We start from the raw sequence: 21987 nt of genomic DNA, 5'->3' as shown, positions 1-21987 counted from the left end.
GCGCAAATCCGTTCTAGAAACAAATGCCTAAAGAGGGCCACACTTGTGTAGAAATTGTCCACATAAAGATGGTACCCCTTGCCGAATAAGGGTGACACCAAGTCCCAGACTGTCTTCCCACTGCTCCCCAGGTAGTCAGGGCAACTGACCGGCTCCAGGGTCTGATCTTTTCCCTCATAGATCCGAAATTTGTGGGTATAGCCTGTGGCCCTTTCACAGAGCTTATACAATTTGACCCCATACCGGGCACGCTTGCTTGGGATGTATTGTTTGAAGCCAAGGCGCCCGGTAAAATGTATTAGGGACTCGTCTACGCAGATGTTTTGCTCAGGGGTATACAAATCTGCAAATTTCTGGTTGAAATGGTCTATGAGGGGCCGAATTTTGTGGAGCCGGTCAAAAGCAGGGTGGCCTCTGGGACGGGAGGTGGTGTTGTCGCTAAAATGCAGAAAACGCAGGATGGTCTCAAATCGTGTCCTGGACATAGCAGCAGAGAACATGGGCATGTGATGAATCGGGTGCGTGGACCAATATGACCGCAATTCATGCTTTTTTGTCAGACCCATGTTGAGGAGAAGGCCCAGAAAAATTTTAAGTTCGGAAACTTGGACTGGTTTCCACCGGAAAGGCTGGGCATAATAGCTTCCCGGGTTTGCGGTTATAAATTGTGTGGCATACCGGTTTGTCTCTGCCACGACTAAGTCCAAGAGCTCCGCAGTCAAGAACAGCTCAAAAAATCCCAGGGCCGAACCGATTTGAGCCGTCTCAACCCGAACTCCAGACTGGGCGGTGAAAGGGGGAACTACTGGTGCGGCTGAAGTTGGTGACTGCCAATCAGGGTTTGCCAGCACCTCAGGGATTCTAGGGGCTCTACGGGCCTGTCTGTGCGGTGGCTGCGACGGGGTAACTATTGCACGTGCCACCGTACCAGCTTCAACTGCCCTTCTGGTGCTCGCTACTTCACCATGTTGTACGGCAGTGCTGGTACTAGGTCCAGGAAGGGCTGCGCTGCTGGTGTATGCCTCACCACGTGATCCGGCAGCGACAGCCCCACTCTGCTGCTCTTGAAGCGGATCCCGCGCAACCTGTGGTCTAGCGACATGGGGCCGGGTACGCCTGGTGCTGCCAGGGACCTCCACCTCCTCGTCCGAACTTTGGGTCAGAGAGCCACTGCTTTCCACAGGTTCATATTCTGACCCGCTAGATTCGTCAGATGAGGGTTCCCACTCCTCATCCGACTGGGTCAGAATCCTGTAGGCCTCTTCAGAAGAATACCCCCTGTTTGACATTTTGGACTACTAAATTTAGGGGTATTCCCTGAGACTACCCAAGAAAAAAAGCAAATCTGTCTTACAAAGGGGAGGCTAGCGAAGTACCGGAGGCCGCTGCGGTTGATAAAAAATATCAAAACTGATTTTTTTATCGCCGCAGTGCGTGTAAAGTGAATGTGCAGTGATCAAAAAAAAATATTTTTTTGTCACTGCGGTGGGGCGGGCGTGGGTGAACGCACGTGTGGGCGACCGATCAGGCCTGATCGGGCAAACACTGCGTTTTGAGTGGAGGGCGAGCTAAGGTGACACTAATACTATTATAGATCTGACCGTGATCAGTTTTGATCACTTACAGATACTATAAAAGTACAAATGCTGATTAGCGATACGCTAATCAGCGAATAAAAGTGACTGCGGTGCGGTGGGGTGGGCGCTAACTACCTAACCAAGGGGCCTAAACTATCCCTAAAACCTAACAGCCAATACTAGTGAAAAAAAAAAGTGACAGTTTACACTGATCACTTTTTGTCTTTCACTAAGTGATTGACAGGGGGCGATCAAAGGGGTGATCAAAGGGTTAATTGGGGTGCAGGGGGGTGATCAGGGGCTACAGTGAAGTGTTTGGTGCTACTCACAGTTCAGTCTGCTTCTCTGCTGGATCCAACCGACGAAAAGGACCAGCAGAGAAGCAGAGAAGCCATATAACAGATCATATTTACTAATATGATCTGTTATATGGCCAGTGATTGGATTTTTTAAAAATCGCCAGCCTGCCAGCCAATGATCGTTGCTGGCAGGCTGGTGACGAACGTCTTCTTTAACTTTTGCCGGCCCGCGATGCGCATGCTTTTGCCGGCTTTGAGCGAAATCTCGCGTCTCGCGAGATGACGCGTATATGCGTGACTCTGCGCAGCGCTGCCACCGCCGGAACGCGATACTGCGTTAGGCGGTCCGGAGGTGGTTAATACCAGAAGATGGTTGGACCTCTGCAGTTAGTCAGCAGATCTTTGGGGACTTTTATGCACCTCAGCACTCGGTGACCCCGCTCTGTAACTTTACGTGGTCTACCACTTCATGGCTGAGTTGCTGTGGTTCCTAAACACTTCCACTTTGCAATAATACCAATCCCAGCTGATCGTCAAATGTCTTTGAGGGAAGATATATCATAAACAGCCTATTACAGTATCACTCCTGTACTCAGTGAGCTCTTTAGACCTACCCATTCTTTCACAAATGTTTGTAAAAACATACTGCAAGCAAGTGCGGATGCGGTGCGATTTTCACGCATGGTTGCTAGGAGACGATCGGGATGGAGACCCGATCATTATTATTAGGACCTGTGGTGACGTCATTACGGTCATCACATGATCTTTTACCATGGTGATGGATCATGTGATGGACCATGTGATGACCGGAGTGACGTCACCACAGGTCTCTTTCCTGCAATCAGCAAAGAAGGAGACTGAAGAGAAGCCGGGCTCCGCGGTCAAGTGGATTAAGGTGAGTAAAAATTTTTTTTTTAACCCCTCCAGCCCTATTTTACTATGCATTCTGTATTCAGAATGCTATTATTTTCCCTTATAACCATGTTATAAGGGAAAATAATACAATCTACAGAACACCGATCCCAAGCCCGAACTTCTGTGAAGAAGTTCGGGTTTGGGTACCAAACATGCGTGATTTTTCTCACGCGAGTGCAAAACGCATTACAATGTTTTGCACTCGCGCGGAAAAATCGCGTATGTTCCCGCAACGCCCGTGTGAACTCGGCCTAAGGCTACTTTCACATCTGCGTTGTTAATTCAAGTTTTGAGATCTGGCACACAACAGACCAAGCGCTCCACGTGTCAGCACGCAGCAGGCGTGCCTCTACTCCAGCTGTCAGCATCCAGACTTGAAAAAGGGGTCATGAACCCCGAAACGCGATGTCTCTGAATAAACGGAAACCCAGTTGTGACCTGTGCGCCCTGTGTTTTCGTCACGCTCGCTTGACCTCTATAGTCCAGCGGCTCTCCAGTACTATTGTCCACCCAACCGGCGGTCTGGCTCCCGCCTAAGGTTATTGTACAAGTCCGGCAGCACCAACCAGCAATTAAATTCATCGGGCCTTCATTGTGGTTGTGCCCAATTTGGTGCAACTTAAATAGGTGAGCAAATTATGTCCCCTATGGTGAGGATACCATTATTTGACTTATTCTCCCTATGAGCGCCTTTCTCTTCCTTTTTGCCATTATTTGCAGTTTTGAGATCTGGCAGAGGATTTCAAAACTCAATTAAACAGATCAGTTCCATTCAATATATTCAGAATGCTGTTTCAACTGGATCCAGTTTCATTAAAGGGACACTGACAGGCCCAATTAGCATATTTAGGCATATATATGTCAGTACAGGTCTTATAAAGTCTATTAAAATCATCTAAGTATCCCCCCTGTCCACCTTTTATAAATACCGAAATATTAAGTTTTATAACCTGCTTGTCCGGTCACCAATCTGCCCAAGGGGCGGCGTTTCATCTGAAAATGCGCCCAGCCATCTGCTCCCAACTGCCGTCTGCAGCCCCGCCCAGCTCATCAATATTCACTTCGCTGGGCGGCGGCTACAACTCTCCAGACTCAAGATTCTGCGCAAAGCCCATTCGATCCTCTGGGCACGTCCTCCGTCCAATCTTTAGCGCATGCGCCTGGCCGGGGTCACATTGTGCCTGCGTACAGAGCGCTGCAGCCCCTGCTTTATGCGCATGCGCCGGGCACTTGAGTCGGGAGAGTTGTAGCCGCCGCCCAGCGAAGTGAATATTGATGAGCTGGGCGGGGCTTCAGACGGCAGTTGGGAGCGGCTGGCTGGGCGCATTTTCAGATGAAACGCCGCCCCTTGGGCAGATTTGTGACCGGACAAGCAGGTTATAAAACTTAATATTTCGGTATTTATAAGGTGGACAGGAAAGATACTTAGATGATTTTAATAGACTTTATAAGACCTGTACTGACATATATATGCCTAAATATGCTAATTGGGCCTGTCAGTGTCCCTTTAAATCAAAACTGAACAAATCATTGTAAGTCCCTGGTAGCCGGATCCTTTGTTTTCGCTAACAAAAAAACTGATCCAGCATCATTGACTTACATTGATTTTCATGACTGATCTGCTTTATTCCGTTTCGCAAAACTGCAGCTTGCAGTGGTTTTGTGTCCAGCACCAAAACGGAACAGATGCATACTTATGCACCCTGATCAGTTTTGTCCCCATTGAGGATGAATTGGAACAAAACTGAACTGTTTAATTCCAGTTTTGAGATCCTCTGCTGGATCTCAAAACCAGAATTGAAAACGCAGATCTGAAAGTAGCCTAAGAGGTGTAGTCCAATAATTTTGTCCATATAGTGTGTGTGTGTGTGTGTGTGTGTGTGTGTATATATATATATATATATATATATACACACATATACAGTGGGGGAAATAATTATTTGACCCCTCACTGATTTTGTAAGTTTGTCGAATGACAAAGAAATGAAAAGTCTCAGAACAGTATCATTTCAATGGTAGGTTTATTGTAACAGTGGCAGATAGCACATCAAAAGGAAAATCGAAAAAATAACTTTAAATAAAAGATAGCAACTGATTTGCATTTCATTGAGTGAAATAAGTATTTGAACCCCTACCAACCATTAAGAGTTCTGGCTCCCACAGAGTGGTTAGACACTTCTACTCAATTAGTCACCCTCATTAAGGACACCTGTCTTAACTAGTCACCTGTATAAAAGACACCTGTCCACAGAATCAATCAATCAAGCAGACTCCAAACTCTCCAACATGGGAAAGACCAAAGAGCTGTCCAAGGATGTCAGAGACAAAATTGTAGACCTGCACAAGGCTGGAATGGGCTACAAAACCATTAGCAAGAAGCTGGGAGAGAAGGTGACAACTGTTGGTGCGATTGTTCGAAAATGGAAGGAGCACAAAATGACCATCAATCGACCTCGCTCTGGGGCTCCACGCAAGATCTCACCTCGTGGGGTGTCAATGGTTCTGAGAAAGGTGAAAAAGCATCCTAGAACTACACGGGAGGAGTTAGTTAATGACCTCAAATTAGCAGGGACCACAGTCACCAAGAAAACCATTGGAAACACATTACACCGCAATGGATTAAAATCCTGCAGGGCTCGCAAGGTCCCCCTGCTCAGGAAGGCACATGTGCAGGCCCGTCTGAAGTTTGCCAATGAACACCTGAATGATTCAGAGAGTGACTGGGAGAAGGTGCTGTGGTCTGATGAGACCAAAATAGAGCTCTTTGGCATTAACTCAACTCGCTGTGTTTGGAGGAAGAAAAATGCTGCCTATGACCCCCAAAACACCGTCCCCACCGTCAAGCATGGGGGTGGAAACATTTTGCTTTGGGGGTGTTTTTCTGCTAAGGGCACAGGACAACTTATTCGCATAAACGGGAAAATGGACGGAGCCATGTATCGTGAAATCCTGAGCGACAACCTCCTTCCCTCTGCCAGGAAACTGAAAATGGGTCGTGGATGGGTGTTCCAGCACGACAATGACCCAAAACATACAGCAAAGGCAACAAAGGAGTGGCTCAAGAAGAAGCACATTAAGGTCATGGAGTGGCCTAGTCAGTCTCCGGACCTTAATCCAATCGAAAACCTATGGAGGGAGCTCAAGCTCAGAGTTGCACAGAGACAGCCTCGAAACCTTAGGGATTTAGAGATGATCTGCAAAGAGGAGTGGACCAACATTCCTCCTAAAATGTGCGCAAACTTGGTCATCAATTACAAGAAACGTTTGACCTCTGTGCTTGCAAACAAGGGTTTTTCCACCAAGTATTAAGTCTTTTTTTGTTAGAGGGTTCAAATACTTATTTCACTCAATGAAATGCAAATCAGTTGCTATCTTTTATTTAAAGTTATTTTTTCGATTTTCCTTTTGATGTGCTATCTGCCACTGTTACAATAAACCTACCATTGAAATGATACTGTTCTGAGACTTTTCATTTCTTTGTCATTGGACAAACTTACAAAATCAGTGAGGGGTCAAATAATTATTTCCCCCACTGTATATACACACATATATATATATATATATATATATATATATATATATATATATATATATATATATATATATATATATATATACATACATATATACATACATATATACATACACACACACACACACACACACACACACACACACACACACACACACACACAGTGGGGCAAAAAAGTATTGTCAGGGACCAATTGTGCAAGTTCTCCCACTTAAAAAGATGAGGCCTGTAATTTTCATCATAGGTACACTTCAACTATGAGAGACAGAATAGGGGGAAAGAATACAGGAAATCGCTTTTTTGTAGGATTTCTAATGAATAAATTGGTAAATTCCTGGGTAAAATAAGTATTTGGTCCCCTACAAACAAGCAAGATTTCTGGCTCTCACAGACTTGTAACTTCTTCTTTAAGAGGCTCCTGTGTCCTCCATTTGGTACCTGTATTAATGGCACCTGTTTGAACTTATCAGTATAAAAGACACCTGTCCACAACCTCAAACAGTCACACTCCAAACTCCACTATGGCCATGACCAAAGAGCTGTCGAAGGACACCAGAAACAAAATTGTAGACCTGCACCAGGCTGGGAAGACTGAATCTGCAATAGGCAAGCAGCTTGGTGTAAAGAAATCAACTGTGGGAGCAATTATTAGAAAATGGAAGACATACAAGACCACTGATAATCTCCCTCGATCTGGGGCTCCACGCAAGATCTCACCCCGTGGGGTCAAAATGATCACAAGAACGGTGAGCAAAAATCCCAGAACCACACGAGGGGACTTAGTGAATGACCTGCAGAGAGCTGGGACCAAAGTAACAAAAGCTACCATCAGTAACACACTATGCCGCCAGGGACTCAAATCCTGCAGGGCCAGACATGTCCCCCTGCTTAAGCCAGTACATGTCCGGGCCCGTCTGAAGTTTGCTAGAGAGCATTTGGATGATCCAGAGGAGGATTGGGAGAATGTCCGATGAAACCAAAGTAGAACTTTTTGGTAAAAACTCAACTCATCGAGTTTGGAGGAGAAAGAATGCGGCGTTGCATCCAAAGAACACCATACCTACTGTGAAGCATGGGGGGGGAAAAATCATGCTTTGGGGCTGTTTTTCTGCAAAGGGACCAGGATGACTGATCTGTGTAAAGGAAAGAATGAATGGGGCCATGTATCGTGAGATTTTGAGTGAAAACCACCTTCCATCAGCAAGGGCATTGAAGATGAAATGTGTCTGGGTCTTTCAGCATGACCATGATCCCAAACACGCTGCCCGGGAAATGAAGGTGTGGCTTCGTAAGACTCATTTCAAGGTCCTGGAGTGGCCTAGCCAGTCTCCAGATCTCAACCTCATAGAAAACCTTTGGAGGGAGTTGAAAGTCTGTGTTGCCCAGCAAACCACCCCAAAACATCACTGCTCTAGAGGAGATTTGCATGGAGGAATGGGCCAAAATACCAGCAACAGTGTGTGAAAACCTTGTGAAGACTTACAGAAAACGTTTGGCCTCTGTCATTGCCAACAAAGGGTATATAGCAAAGTATTGAGATTAATGTTTGTTATTGACCAAATACTTATTTTCCACCATAATCGGCAAATAAATTCTTTAAAAATCTGACAATGTGATTTTTTTTTTTTTTTTTTTTTTCTCTCATTATGTCTCTCATAGTTGAGGTATACCTATGATGAAAATTACAGGCCTCTCAACTTTTTAAGTGGGAGAACTTGCACAATTGGTGGCTGACTAAATACTTTTTTTACCCCACTGAATAACATTAGATTTTTAGCATAGATTGGTGACGTATGCCCCTATGTGTAGGCATAGAATGGCATACATGGGGCCAGTGTGTCAGGAATGCTTTGGATGTACACTTCCAATGGATGGCTTGACCACAATGGGAACAGGGCCTTAGCATGTTATAACTGATGATGGTGTGGTTAGGAAAAAAAAGGGAAAAAAATTGTGGTGTGAACTAGAGGAAAAAAAAGAATTCTGCCATTGTTTGTTATGGGGTTCACTGTGTGCTAATAGTGACATGATGACCTTATTCCGTAGGTCAGTACGATTACAACAATACCAAATTTTATATTCTTAGGTTTTACTGCTTTTTAAAGAAAATCTTTAAAAAAAAATTAAAATAGTTTGGCATCTAACTAACTATATATATATATATATATATATATATATATATATATATATATATAATATATTTTCATCTACAAAGCTATGTAATGGCTTTTTTTTCGGGTGGCGAGATGAAACAGTTTAGGCATTTCCCCCGGGCAGTTTGCTATGGTAGCCTGGGAGCCTTCACAAGGCCTCAGGCTGCCATAGCAACTGACTGGCACCCATGCAAGCTTTTTTTTTTTCTGTCCGAATCCATATGAATGCCAATTTTTAGAGGCTTTCTCTTTTAGGATGGTGCCTCACAGAGCATCATATGGTGGAACATGGATTGCATATGGCTCCTGCTTGGAGCGTCTACCAAAAGGTCCATTTAGTAGGATGAGTTGCTATTGGTAATTGCCATGCACTTGCCTAATGCTATACAGATATCTCCTATACAGATATTACTGGAAAGTCTTGATAGTATGCGACTCATGATCTGTGTTCACACACTGCAGTTTTGGTGCTGTATTTGTGTGTACACATTTGTCAACCATTTAGATAAAGGGAAGGAAACTTCAAGCTTCACCTTTTTTTGCTTATTCATTTTGCAGAAAAATACTGCACCCTGTGGTATTGTATTATAATAAACATTTTATCAATGAAATAAGGACGAGATGTGATGAACTAATTGCTTCTAATGCAGGTTGTGTTGTCTTTTATTATTCAGGGGGCTCAGTTCTTAACAGAGCTCGCACCGTTGTGTAGGATAACCTGCTGTGACGGCGATGAATATACCATTTACAGGTGCACATTTTTCCATTACAGAAACCACTTAAGAAATATTTAGTTTTATGGCTCGGGGATTAGTTTCAGCATTAGGAGCTTACTTAATTTTGAAGAACAGTGAGCGGTAAATTAGTAGCTGATATGGAACCTGAAACCTATACAATGTGTGGGGGAAATGTATAGCACAGCAGAGTGGCAAGATACCTGGTGGATTAGTGGAATATTAGAAGTTTGTCTAGTTTTTTACTTTGTTTTGCTCTCCTAGTTGTATTAGAGGCCGGTTACTGGAAGTAAATGAGAATATTCTTCACAATCCAGAGCTGCTGAAGGAAAAGGTAACTAAAGCATTGCTGAGAACATTGCTTCACGTATATGGAAAATTGTTATGTAAATGGGGAGAGCCGTACAGTTCATTATTCCTCCCGTAATGTAAGTGGATCCGTTGTAATCACCACAGTAATAATTCTCCGTAAAGCCACATCATGACATATTGTATATACCTACACAGTGCACAGATCAAATAGCCCCTAATGTTAAAGGGATTATCCCACAAAATGTCTGACTCATAGGAATGGTGGACTGATGTGCACTACTGCTCCATTCAGAGAGGTGGCTCAGGGACCCCTTCATCTCGCAATGGCTGGAGGTCCACGCAGTTAGACCGACTGCGAGCCGATATTTATTAGTTAACCTGTTAATAGGTTATGCACACCTCTTATGGGATATCCCCTTTAAACATGGCCCACTCCTCTAGTGGGGTAGTGGATAGAAAAGGAATTGGGCAGTGGGAGGTATAATGGGGCACTTTTCAAAGCTGCAGGGAAATCACGTTATCTAGGACAACTGATCGGAGGTAGGTGGTAACTTAGGATCTTGCTTGTATTTTAGGATGGAAAATATCTCTTATAAACAGATCTAAAATTAAAAAAATTCCACAGCACTCCCAAAAAGTAAATAAAGTGTCCTTTTATCACCAAAAAGCGACTTTTCAGTCCTTGTACTGGGACTTTTCTCAAGCAGTTATAAACAGATCTAATTTTACTGATTTGTAACCCCTTGGTGACATACTGTATGTTTTTTGAAATGGTGACATCAAGGGAGTATGAAGTGGGTTTGGGAGCTGACCCACTGCATACACAGCAGAAGCATTAGAGCTTAAATGGGACAACTCTCAGGATCAGCCTGCGACAAAGAACTGGAAGGTCCTGTGCCGCTGATCCAGTTCTCCCAGCCACCTCTACGTATCCAGCTGCAGCAGTGACAACTCATGACAGCTGATGCCAATCTTGCTGACATGCTGCAGCCAGGTACAGAGTTGCAGTGCACGATCTGCATGTAAATACCATTTTTTATTTTTATTTTTTTATTTTTATTTTAAGCTGATCCTTAGTTATCTGCGAAAGACTGTAGAATCCCGATAAACTGAAATTGTAAACTATTCTATGGTATAAACTAGGGTTGTCCCGATACCACTTTTTTAGGACCGAGTACAAGTACCGATACTTTTTTTCAAGTAGTCACCGATACCGAATACCGATACTTTTTTTAAATGTCATGTGACCGTTTTGGGGGATCTGTGGATCTGTGGATGACGCACTGTCATGTGGGGGATCTGTGGATGGCACTGTTATGGGGGACCTGTGGATGGCACTGTTATGGGGGATCTGTGGATGGCACTGTTATGGGGGATCTGTGGATGGCACTGTTATGGGGGATCTGTGGATGGCACTGTTATGGGGGATCTGTGGATGGCACTGTTATGGGGGATCTGTGGATGGCACTGTTATGGGGGATCTGTGGATGGCGCTGTTATGGGGATCTGTGGATGGTGCTGTTATGGGGGATCTGTGGATGGCACTGTTATGGGGATCTGTGGATGGCACTGTTATGGGGGATCTGTGGATGGCACTGTTATGGGGGATCTGTGGATGGCACTGTTATGGGGATCTGTGGATGGTGCTGTTATGGGGGATCTGTGGATGGCACTGTTATGGGGGATCTGTGGATGGCACTGTTATGGGGGATCTGTGGATGGCACTGTTATGGGGATCTGTGGATGGTACTGCTATGGGGTGGGATATCTGTGGATGGCATTGTTATGGGGTGGGGGGATCTGAGGATGGCATTGTTATTTGGTGGGGGATCTGTGGATGGAACTGTTATGGGGAGGATCTGTGGATGACACTGCTATATGTCATCCACAGATCCCCCTCATAACAGTGTCCCCCAATACACCGGGCCCCGCCGCTCACCGAAGTATTTATAAACGTGAATCCTTATCCTGTTGTTAAGTTGAACTAACGCTGCCCTCTCCCATGTTCCCCTGTATCCCCACAGCACTTACTTAAGCTTCCATAGCAGGCAGAGCGGACGGCACCAGTAACGTCACTCACTGACGTCGCGCGCCTGCTCCGCCTGCTTCACTCATAAAGTGGGCGGAGCAGGCGCTCTACGTCAGTGAGTGACGTTACTGCTGCCGTCTGCTCTGCCTGCTATGGAAGCTTAAGTAAGTGCTGTGGGGATACAGGGGAACATGGGAGAGGGCAGCGTTAGTTCAACTTAACAACAGGATAAGGATTCACGTTTATAAATACTTCGGTGAGCGGCGGGGCCCGGTGTAAGAGTACAGTGACTGCACCGGGCCCCGCCCATAGTTACGCCCATAGTATTCTATTTATGTATCGGGGCGGGGTATCGGCGGCTGAGTACCGCCGAGAAAACTCGGAATCGGTCCCGATACCGATACTAGTATCGGTATCGGGACAACCCTAGTATAAACGTTTGAATGATGGCATGTTCAAGTCCCCTAGAAGGCCTAAAAATAAAATAAAGTATTAAATTCAAATTGCCCATTTACCCAATTTTACGTATAAATAATAAAAATGTAATTTAGTATCTCCGCATTTGAAAATCCTGTATGGTGAACACTGTTTCTTGGTCAATTCTATAAAAAATTACAGCCATATGTACCCCAAAGTGGTTCAAAAAAGTCCTACCCCCACCAAAACCAAGCCCTTTCACGGCTCTGTAGATGGAAATATAAAATAGGCGTCAGAATATGGCAACAAAAGCAATTTGTTTTCAATGTTTTTCTTAAAGGGTTTCTATCAGCAGGAATGATATTAATCTGGCTGACATTAGTACATCACTAATGTCAGCTGAACATAACTAGGCGAGTGTCCTTCACTTACTGCGTCTGCGCCGAATACTGAACGGGGCAGCACAGGCGCAAGATTTCTACAGGAGGCAGGGCCGGCAAGCGGAGACCAACGTTGCCTGGCCCTGTCAATCAAGTGTAGCAGAGCGAGGCCAGAGGTGGGAGAACGGAGCCTCTAGGAGTAGGATCAACGCTTTGCATATTACAAAAGTAATTTTTTCTCAATAACGGCGGCACGCAGTGAGATGGCACTAATATAGTTATGTTCAGCTGACATTAGTACATCACTAATGTCAGCCAGGTTAATAACCATTTTCCTGCTGACAGAAACCCTTTAAGTAGTTATACATAATAGATATAAACTTTGTATCGCTGTAATCGAGGTGACACAAAATAAAAGTAACTTGTCAGTTTCAGCACAGTGAAGGGCATAAAAATGGCTTTTTCCCTTTTTCCAATAAACACCCATTGACGACATTAAAAAAAAGTTTCCAGATAAAAATGTCAAATTGCTGCAAAGAAACTTGGCATGCGGTTATATCCCAGGAAGATATTAGCTACTGGGTCTTTCTCACAAGAGGGTGTAAAAGTGCTTCCACAGCTGCCCCATAAAAGGCTCTCGGGTTACTCTTGGGTAGTGTAACTCTTGGTGAGAGAGTGACTGCTAGACATGCCTTTATGACACTCAGACATTTTGTTCAGTTAACAGAGTTTGAGAGGGGGCTCATTGGGTTCAGGGAAGCAGGTCAATTGTTTTGAAGAATTACATGTAATCTATGCCGTTCTTACCTAGCTGTTAGAAGATGTTGGGAGCAGTGGTTACATGAGGTCAAGCACCCTTGGTGAGCAAGCTTTGGACAACCCAGACATACCACTAGTAGAGGGGATTGATTGATCAGTCAACAAGCACAAGAAGCTGACACAGTTGTCCACCATCCGGACAAAGGTGTCATCTTCATTACACACCCCTGTCTCTGGCAGGACCATTTCCAGGTGCTTACCAGAAGGAAATGTGTTGTCACAGCAACAATTACATGTCCTGCCATTGACTGACAGCCACCGTCGCCTTCATTTGCAGTGTTGTCATAACCGAGAAATCTGGACTGCTACATGTTGGAACTGTATACAATTTTTCCCCTCACCCACGATAGCACCACGAGAGAGGCTCCGCCCCTACAGACAGTAAACCTGAAGTACAAAAAGGTGGAGGCTTTTCTTCCCCCTTCAGTATGGTTTCCTGTCTCTGGAGAGAAGCCTGAAGTTCTACATGTGGCTTCTCCCCCAGGTATCCCTGGTTTACCTGCAGTCTTTTTTTTTTTCTTTCTTTTTTTTGTATATGGCGGCATGCTCATGCGCTGATGGACCGGCAGAGGTGCGATAGTTGGTATAGAGGGCTATAAAGCGCTGTGGCATATGTCTGCATGGTGGAGTGGTGACGTTGGTTAGAAGGCTTGGAACACAAAGCATCGGAAGTGCGCGCGCTCAGCGATGACGTCGCGGGAGGTGCTTATAGAGCGCTAACTCAGAGTGAAGTTGCTGGCGGGTTCATGGGAATCACTCCAGAATACATGGCAAGCTACTTTGTGTAGCGGTTACCCCTAGAGCGTAGAGGGGTTTCCTCTGCTGGAGGGTGTCCTTTTCCTGATCGCTGAGGAGTCTGCTCAGCATCCAGTAGTGATCCAAGGGAAGAAGCTCTTCTAAGTGCTAGTGTGATAGCTGTATATTTGTTACCCCCCAATAAGAGACAAGACTCTAGATTGAGGGTGAAGAACTCTCTTTATTGATGGCCACAGCTCGGCCTTTTATGCAGGAACACAAGCTACAGCAACCAATCAATATACAGTAAAAGATAATGCACTCACAAACAGGGGCTTGGTCACATAGCTTACAAGTAGACACTGTGTCTTTACCCAGACAATAGACCAGAGTGTTATCTTGTGTATTGTAATTAAGTAGGTCAGTCTTGAGGTTAGAGTAGACTGACTGTCTGGAAGTGTCTACACCTTTGTACCTGATACACATAGATGTCTGTCTTTAACTTTAAACATGGGGATCTGTTACACTATGGAGGAAGACAAAAAGGATATTCCTGAGGATCCTGCTTCCACTCCACTCCAGCTCTGGTACCTGAAGGGGGGTGAGCATCCTCTGGCCATTTTGTTTTTATAATGGTATATATGTATATTACAGGGAAAACCTAAGAAAGCTGTGTCTAAGAAAAAGAAATAAGAACCTTCAGTCATTGGTCAGATCTGAGGTCTGCTCTGCTAGGTCCACAAGAAAGTCTGGGCCTCAGAGCAGAAATCTAAACTATATCCAGAAGGATATAGATACTCTAGAGAGAGTTCAGAGAAGAGCTACTAAACTAGTACATGGATTGCAGGATAAAACTTACCAGGAAAGGTTAAAGGACCTTAATATGTATAGCTTGGAAGAAAGAAGAGACAGAGGGGATATGATAGAAACTTTTAAATACATAAAGGGAATCAACTCGGTAAAGGAAGAGAGCATATTTAAAAGAAGAAAAACTACCACAAGAGGACACAGTTTTAAATTAGAGGGGCAAAGGTTTAAAAGTAATATAAGGAAGTATTACTTTACTGAGAGAGTAGTGGATGCATGGAATAGCCTTCCTGCAGAAGTGGTAGCTGCAAATACAGTGAAGGGGTTTAAGCATGCATGGGATATGCATAAGGCCATCCTTCATATAAGATAGGGCCGGGGGCTATCCATAGTATTCAGTATATTGGGCAGACTAGATGGGCCAAATGGTTCTTATCTGCCGACACATTCTATGTTTCTATGTTTCTAGTTCAGCATCTTGATTTGGTGAGCTCCTCTGACTCTGAGCAGGAACAGGATTTTCACTCAATTGAAGATTGTTTTGACGTATCGTCTTACTCTTCTGAAGAAGAGTGAAAATAAATTGGAAGGCCCTTTTTTTCCAGTGGAAGATATTTAATCACTTATTAAAAGCAGTTAGATCGACCATGGGCATTGAAGATTCTAAGGAACTAAGATCAGTGCAAGATGTGATGTCTGGGGGGCTTGAAATTAGGCATCAGATGTTTTCCTATTCATAAAAACGTAACGTCTTTAAGGGAGAGTGGGATAATCCTAGCAGGAGAGTTTATATTTCAAAAATATATTACCCCTTCTCAGAAGTAGATTGTGCCCCTTGGAAAAAGTGACCAAGATAGACGTTGCTATTTCAAAGGTAACCAAGAGGTCATGTCTCCCCTTTGAAGATTATGGGCTTCCTTAAGGATTTATTCGATAAAAAAGTAGATGGGTTTCTAAAGGGTGCCTGGGCAGCGGCTACATCCTCGTTTAGACCCTCTATCGTGTCTACTTGTACTGCCCGTTCCTTAATTGTTTGGCTCTGAGTTAGAGGATCAGTTGAAAAACAAATGTCCTAGGGAGGAAATTCTAGCAGGTCTTCCCACAAAAGACCTTAATCCTAACTTCTACAAACCTATGAATACAGAATCAACCTAATCAAACTAATATGAAAAGTTATTCTAAAAATCTTCATCTACTTGCATATTATAAGTTATACAAGCAAGAATTAGTCTTTATGTAGAAAACTGATTTAAATCAAGCTTTACTGACTAGTGATTTAAATCGTGATTTAAATCAAATCCACCATGAATTCTGGTGAAAAAAACACTACCTTCAGAATAATTATAAATTTAAAAAAGCTAAATGGGTTCTTGATCTTAAAGTTCAAGATGAAGACCATAAAATCAGCAATAAATTTGCTATATCCCAATTGCTTCATGGCGGTTATGGACTTATAAGATGCCTACTTTCATGTCCCTATCCATCAAGGCTATCAGAAGTTCCTCTGAGTGGCTGTGGAACTAGGAGGAATGGTCAGACATCTACAACTTCAGACTCTTCCCTTTGATCTGTCAGTGGCACCGAGAGTGTTCACTAAGATAATCTCTGAGATGGCAGCTCATATCAGGGAGAAGGATATTCTTTTTATCCCTTATCTGGACGACTTTTTGATAGCCAGAGAATCACGGGAGGCCTGTAGCAAAGCTGTACAGAATGTCAGATTCTGGAAGAAATGGGATGGGTTTTGAACAAAGATCGAGACCACAACCCTAACAAAATCAGCATTTTCTAGGATTGCTGCTGGATTTAAGGGTACAGAGGTGTTTCCGAACAGAAGAAAGGATCTGGAAAATAAGAGAAAAGATACAAGATCTAGCCCACAACCCAAGAATTTTCTTGAGAAAAGGTATGTCAATTCTAGGAAGTTTGACATCATGTATTCCAGCTGTTGCATGGGCCCAATTCCATTCCAGAGGCCTGCAGTGGGAACTATTGACAGCGCGGGAAGGCGGAAAAAAACCCTTAGGCCTCTTTCAGACGGGCGAGATTTCCGCGCGGGTGCAATGCGTGAGGTGAACGCATTGCACCCGCACTGAATCCGGACCAATTCATTTCTATAGGGCTGTGCACATGAGCGGTGATTTTCACGCATCACTTGTGCGTTGCGTGAAAATCGCAGCATGCTCTATATTGTGCGTTGTTCACTCAACACAGGCCCCATAGAAGTGAATAGGGCTGTGTGAAAATCACAAGAAAGTGAGGATGCAGTGCGATTTTCATGCATGGTTGCTAGGAGAGTATCTGGATGGGGACCTGATCATTATTATTTTCCCTTTATAACATGGTTATAAGTGAAAATAATTAGTATTCTTAATACAGAATGCTTAGTAAAATAGGGTTGGAGGGGTTAATAAATAAATAAATAATAATTTACCTCTCCTTATCCACTTGTTTGCGCAGCCCGGCTTCTCTTCTGTCTTCTTTGGTGACGCGTCACTGCGCTCATCACATGGTCCGTCACATGATCCATCACAATCAAGTGATTTTAATAGCTCCCTTTTGGCCCAGAAGGACGTGGTTTACTGGGCCAGTCGGTGTCTGATCCGTGGGTCCTTCCCATGACTACCTGTCTCGGGGGACTATATATTTTTTTCATCCACAGATAAAGGACCTCCATTTCACGGCATGGAATTTGAAAGGTTCCTGCTAGCCAAGAGGGGATTTTCTTCTGACTTAGTAAATACCCTCTTGAAATGTAGAAAGAAGGTGACAAATTCTATTTATGCCAGAATCTGGAAGAAATGCCTGAGTTTTGCTGATATTGATTTTAGGGATATCCCCTCTCAGGTTCCGGTTTGACAAATTTTTAGAATTCCTTCAGAAGGGGTTACGGTTATCTCCTAGCACCTTCCTTTAAAAGTTCAGGTTTCTGCTCTCTGCCCTGTTTAATGAAAATTTGTCTTCAGATCCATTGATATCTAGCATCTTTAGATCAGTCTCCCGTTCTTCCCTTAATCTTTCGCCCAGAGTAGCACCTTGGGATTTGAATTTGGTCCTAAACACCTTTAATAAAACATCCCTTTGAGGCTATTGAAGACATTTCTATAAGTTGTCTATCGTTTAAACTATGCCTCTTATTAGCTCTAACCTTGGTCTGTAGGATTAGTGAACTCCACAGTATTTCCATCAATCCTCCTTATACTACCATATTAGGCTACTTTCACACTTGAGTTTTGTGCGGATCAGTCATGGACGGATCCGTTCAGATAATACAACAGTCTGCATCCGTTTGTATTATCTTTAACATGGCCAAGACGGATCCGTCATGAACACCATTGAAAGTCAATGGAGGACAGATCCGTTTTCTATTCTGCCAGATTGTTTGGCTCAGTTTCATCAGACTGACACCAAAACGCTGCAAGCAGCGTTTTGGTGTCCGTCTAACAAGGCGGAATGGAGACTGAACTGGTGCATTCTGAGCGGATCTTTTTCCATTCTGAATGCAAACTGATCCGTTTTCGACTGCTTGTGAGCGCCCTGAATGGATCTCACAAACTGAAAGCCAAAACGCGAGTGTGAAAGTAGACTTAGAAGATGGGGTGATCATTCAACCTGATCCAGCCTTCCTTCCTAAGGTAGTTTCACAGGTCTCAGGTAATTGTGCTTCCAACCTTCTATCAATCACCATCTACAGAGGAGGAAGAGGCTTATCATTGTCTTGATGTTAGAAGGTGTTTGACACTGTATTTGTCTAAGACTAAAGACTGGAGGAAGTCTTTCTCGATGTTTGTTGTTTTTCAGTGGAAAAGAAAGGGCCATGCAGCGTCAAAATAACTTGGCCAGATGGATTTCTTCAGCAATATCGTTGGCTTACTCTTCAGGGAAGTCTCCTCCAGAAGGCCTTAGAGCTCACTCTACTAGGGCTATTTCCACATCATGGGCTGAGAGGGTGGCTGTCTCTATAGAGGATATCTGTTTTGGTCTTCTTCGACTACCTTCTTCAGACATTACCGCTTACAGTTAGACTCTTCTTCGGATCTAACCTTTGCTACTAAGGTGCTTTCGGCTGTCAACCCACCCTGATTTTCTCCTTGGTTATCACTCTCGTGGTGATGTCGTGGGTGAGGGGAAAAATGAAGATTACTCTTATCGGTAATTGGATTTTCCTGAACCTACGACAGCACCCTAATTTCCCTACCCTGTTATATTGGTGATTGGTGCATGTATGGGGTGTTGCAGAAAGGGAAAAAAAAGAGATGGAGATAAAATTGGATAATTGCGGGCAGAGTTTTCTCTCATCTTTGGAAAAACATACTGAAAGGTTTCCTGTCTGTTGGGCCGGAGCCTCTGGTGCTGTCGTGGGTTCAGGAAAATCCAATTACCGGTAAGAGTAATCTTCATTTTTCCCCTCACCCACGACATGTGGAAAATTGCTGAAGGATACTATACAAAACCTGTATGCTTCCATGCCTAACCATATCTCATCTTGTATCAGTCTAGAGGCAGCCCAACAGAGTACTAGAGCCTCCTTTCAATTGTACAGTTTTCCCCAATAAACATAAATTAATGGTGTTCGCCAAACGTTTTATGAAGCCCATCTTTTCTACCCTGTGGAAGAAAGGCAGTTTGGTTAATACTGATCCGTCTGTTGCACCTCTGAACATAAAGACTTGGGAACACATCTGGAACAGAGTGGAAGAGCCTGCAGCCTAGATGGCAGTGTTGGTGATGCAACGGACAGGTAAATATTAACCAAAATGTGCTTCTTCCACAGGGCAAAAGAAATGGTGGGTTTTGTAAAAAGCCCAGAGAACCCCTTTAAAGGGTTTCTACCACCACATTTTGACCTAATTAGCTGTCAGACACTAGCGATCTGCTAGTGTCTGCTGTACCTAACCATGCTATTGTAATTCCTTTCTCTGCAGCGGTTACCCTAAAAAACGTAGTTTTTATTGGTATGCAAATGAGCCTCTAGGTGCTATGGGGGAGTCTTTTCAGCACCTAGAGGCTCCGTCCACTCACCATTTCTGTCGCCCAGCGCGCTCCAGCCCGCCCCTCTACTCTAGATTGACAGCCTACTTTTCGCCATCTCGGCCGAATTCTCGCAGTCCAACAGTCACTGCACCGAATACAGAAGCACACGGCGCAGGCGTGAGTAGGCTGTCAATCTAGAGTAGAGGGGCGGGCTGGAGCGGGCTGGGCGGCAGAAATGGTGAGTGGACGGAGCCTCTAGGTGCTGAAAAGACTCCCCCATAGCACCTAGAGGCTCTTTTGCATACTAATAAAACTATGTTTTTTAGGGTAACCGCTGCGGAGAAAGGAATTGCAATAGCATGGTTAGGTACAGCAGACACTAGCAGATCGCTAGTGTCTGACAGCTAATTAGGTCAAAATATGGTTGTAGAAACCCTTTAAATGGTACTATTAACTTGTCACATGAAAAACAAGCCCTTAGTCCCCATTCACATAACCGTATTTTTGGTCCGCATCTGATCCGAATAAATGCAGCCAGCACATAGTGTGTTGTCTGCATCCACATGTCCCTTCTGTATCCCTGCAAAAGATAGAACATGTCCTATTCTTGTCCAGTTTGTGGACAAGTATAGGCATTGTTACAATGGATCCGCAAAAAAATTGATGCAACTCGGACATCATCCGTATTTTTTGCGGATCCGTGTTTTGTGGAATGCTAAATACATACTGTCGAGTGAATGCAGCCTTATACAGCTATGTGAACTGAAATGTAAAAAAACATTATGGCTCTTAGAAGGCAGGAAAAAATGGTTGTCGCCAAGATTGGATTTTTACCCCCTATTAAAATGGATTGACCAGCTGTATTTTTAAAATATTAGGGAATTTGATACAAACATTGGTAATGCAGGCCTGTCAGCCCAAGTTTATGTAGCAGCAGTTAAGGACCGCATGAACGTGACCGCCACATATAAATAACAGTGCCATATGAGATGACACTCCTTCAGGATTTGAGAATATACCATCATTCTGGATAAATTACTTGGCCATCCAAATCTGATCTCTTTTTCTTGTTGAGTAGTCTGAGGTGGTAGATGGGAGCCTGGTCCTTGTAACATTTCACTGTTGGAAGGAGACTTTATGTCCCTGCCTTGATTGCAGGCTGTTCTTCAGATGTAGTGCAGAAAGACACCATGTGATTGGTTTTAATACTCTTATTACTCAAGACTTGATACTTAAGGCTTCCTGTAGTTCAGTCATTACTGTTGTGCAGGATGCGTGACATGAAACAGCATAGATACCTTTTTGCATGTTATAAAAGCCAAAATGCAATTAGTTCGGGTGAAACAAAAATGGTTAATTTCCCTTTTTATAATCGATTTTTGGGTTAGCTGTAGTGCAATTTTCTTACACAGGATGTGCCATGGCAGCCTTACAGCAGCACAGTATTTCTCTGCTGTCACGTGTCTGTGGCATTGTACCCATCAGGCAGGGGAACACGGCACCTCACAGATGTCTTCAGTTAACACTTGAGCCAATCATGTACAGTATGTAACATATTTTGTTTCTTCCAACTCAGCCATTGACAGAAGGTTACATTGCAGTTGTGCTGCCAAAATTTGAAGAGAGCAAAACTGTGACAGAGGGACTTCTTTCCCAAAAGCAATATGAAGAAGTCCTGATGAAGCGGACATCCAACCCAGATTCCTAGCCGGATTTCTTACTGTGCAGCCTGCACAAACCTACCTCTACATGAAAGGACCACTACTTATAAGCCATAGCTCGGTGTCTGTGTTCACAATCTGGGGATTCGGACTTGGAGCTTAGCAGGTAGAATGACTGTGGCAGATGTGGGCACAGCCTCAGTCATATTCAGCAGCAAAGGTCTCTGGTGTTGCTTTCATACTGCATTTACAGTTGGTCTTCGAACCATTAGCTGATGTTTCCATTTAAGAAACTGGTCACATTAGAGGCATAATGCAGTTGAAAATAACTGGGCCACTTCAGTATGTGATATGTCCTTGAAAATGTGACTTCCATTTTGTCTTTAATAAATGGCTTTCTTAAAACTTGACAAAATATGTTCGTTCATTTATCAAACTTTGCATTTCTGAGGTTTGTTGTACCAGTAATCTAGATAGTTCCGTATCATGCCGGCATGGGACGTTTTGTTGTTTTGAAGGTCATCATTTTGTTCACCTTTCAACATAAGTTTATAGTTTTATATATAAAGTAAATTTATATAACAAGTAAATGTGACCAACATCTGAAGGAGCAAAGACCCATAAGCAGCAGGGCTCCATAGGA

General features: G+C 43.8%; 1 protein-coding gene across 3 annotated transcripts in view; it reads left to right on the top strand.

Moving 5' to 3' along the window:
- The window catches only part of ABITRAM (actin binding transcription modulator), a 64245-nt gene extending 42492 nt beyond the window's left edge, over positions 1-21753 (top strand). The window contains exons 5-7 of one of the 3 annotated variants that reach the window (XM_040432434.1): positions 9151-9227; positions 9475-9544; positions 21285-21753. In XM_040432434.1, coding sequence (XP_040288368.1) covers positions 9151-9227; positions 9475-9544; positions 21285-21320 — 183 coding nt within the window. In that variant the 3' untranslated portion in view covers positions 21321-21753. Of the gene's footprint in view, positions 1-9150; positions 9228-9474; positions 9545-13444; positions 13668-21259 lie in introns of those variants that run through there. The other 2 variants (XM_040432432.1, XM_040432433.1) reach the window with 2 other exon arrangements.
- Positions 21754-21987: the final 234 nt, after the last annotated feature.

The sequence above is a fragment of the Bufo bufo genome, chromosome 5 (assembly GCF_905171765.1).
Source record: "Bufo bufo chromosome 5, aBufBuf1.1, whole genome shotgun sequence".
Taxonomy (NCBI): domain Eukaryota; kingdom Metazoa; phylum Chordata; class Amphibia; order Anura; family Bufonidae; genus Bufo; species Bufo bufo.
Note: the sequence above shows the minus strand (reverse complement) of the source record. Positions and strands in the feature narration are given on the sequence as shown.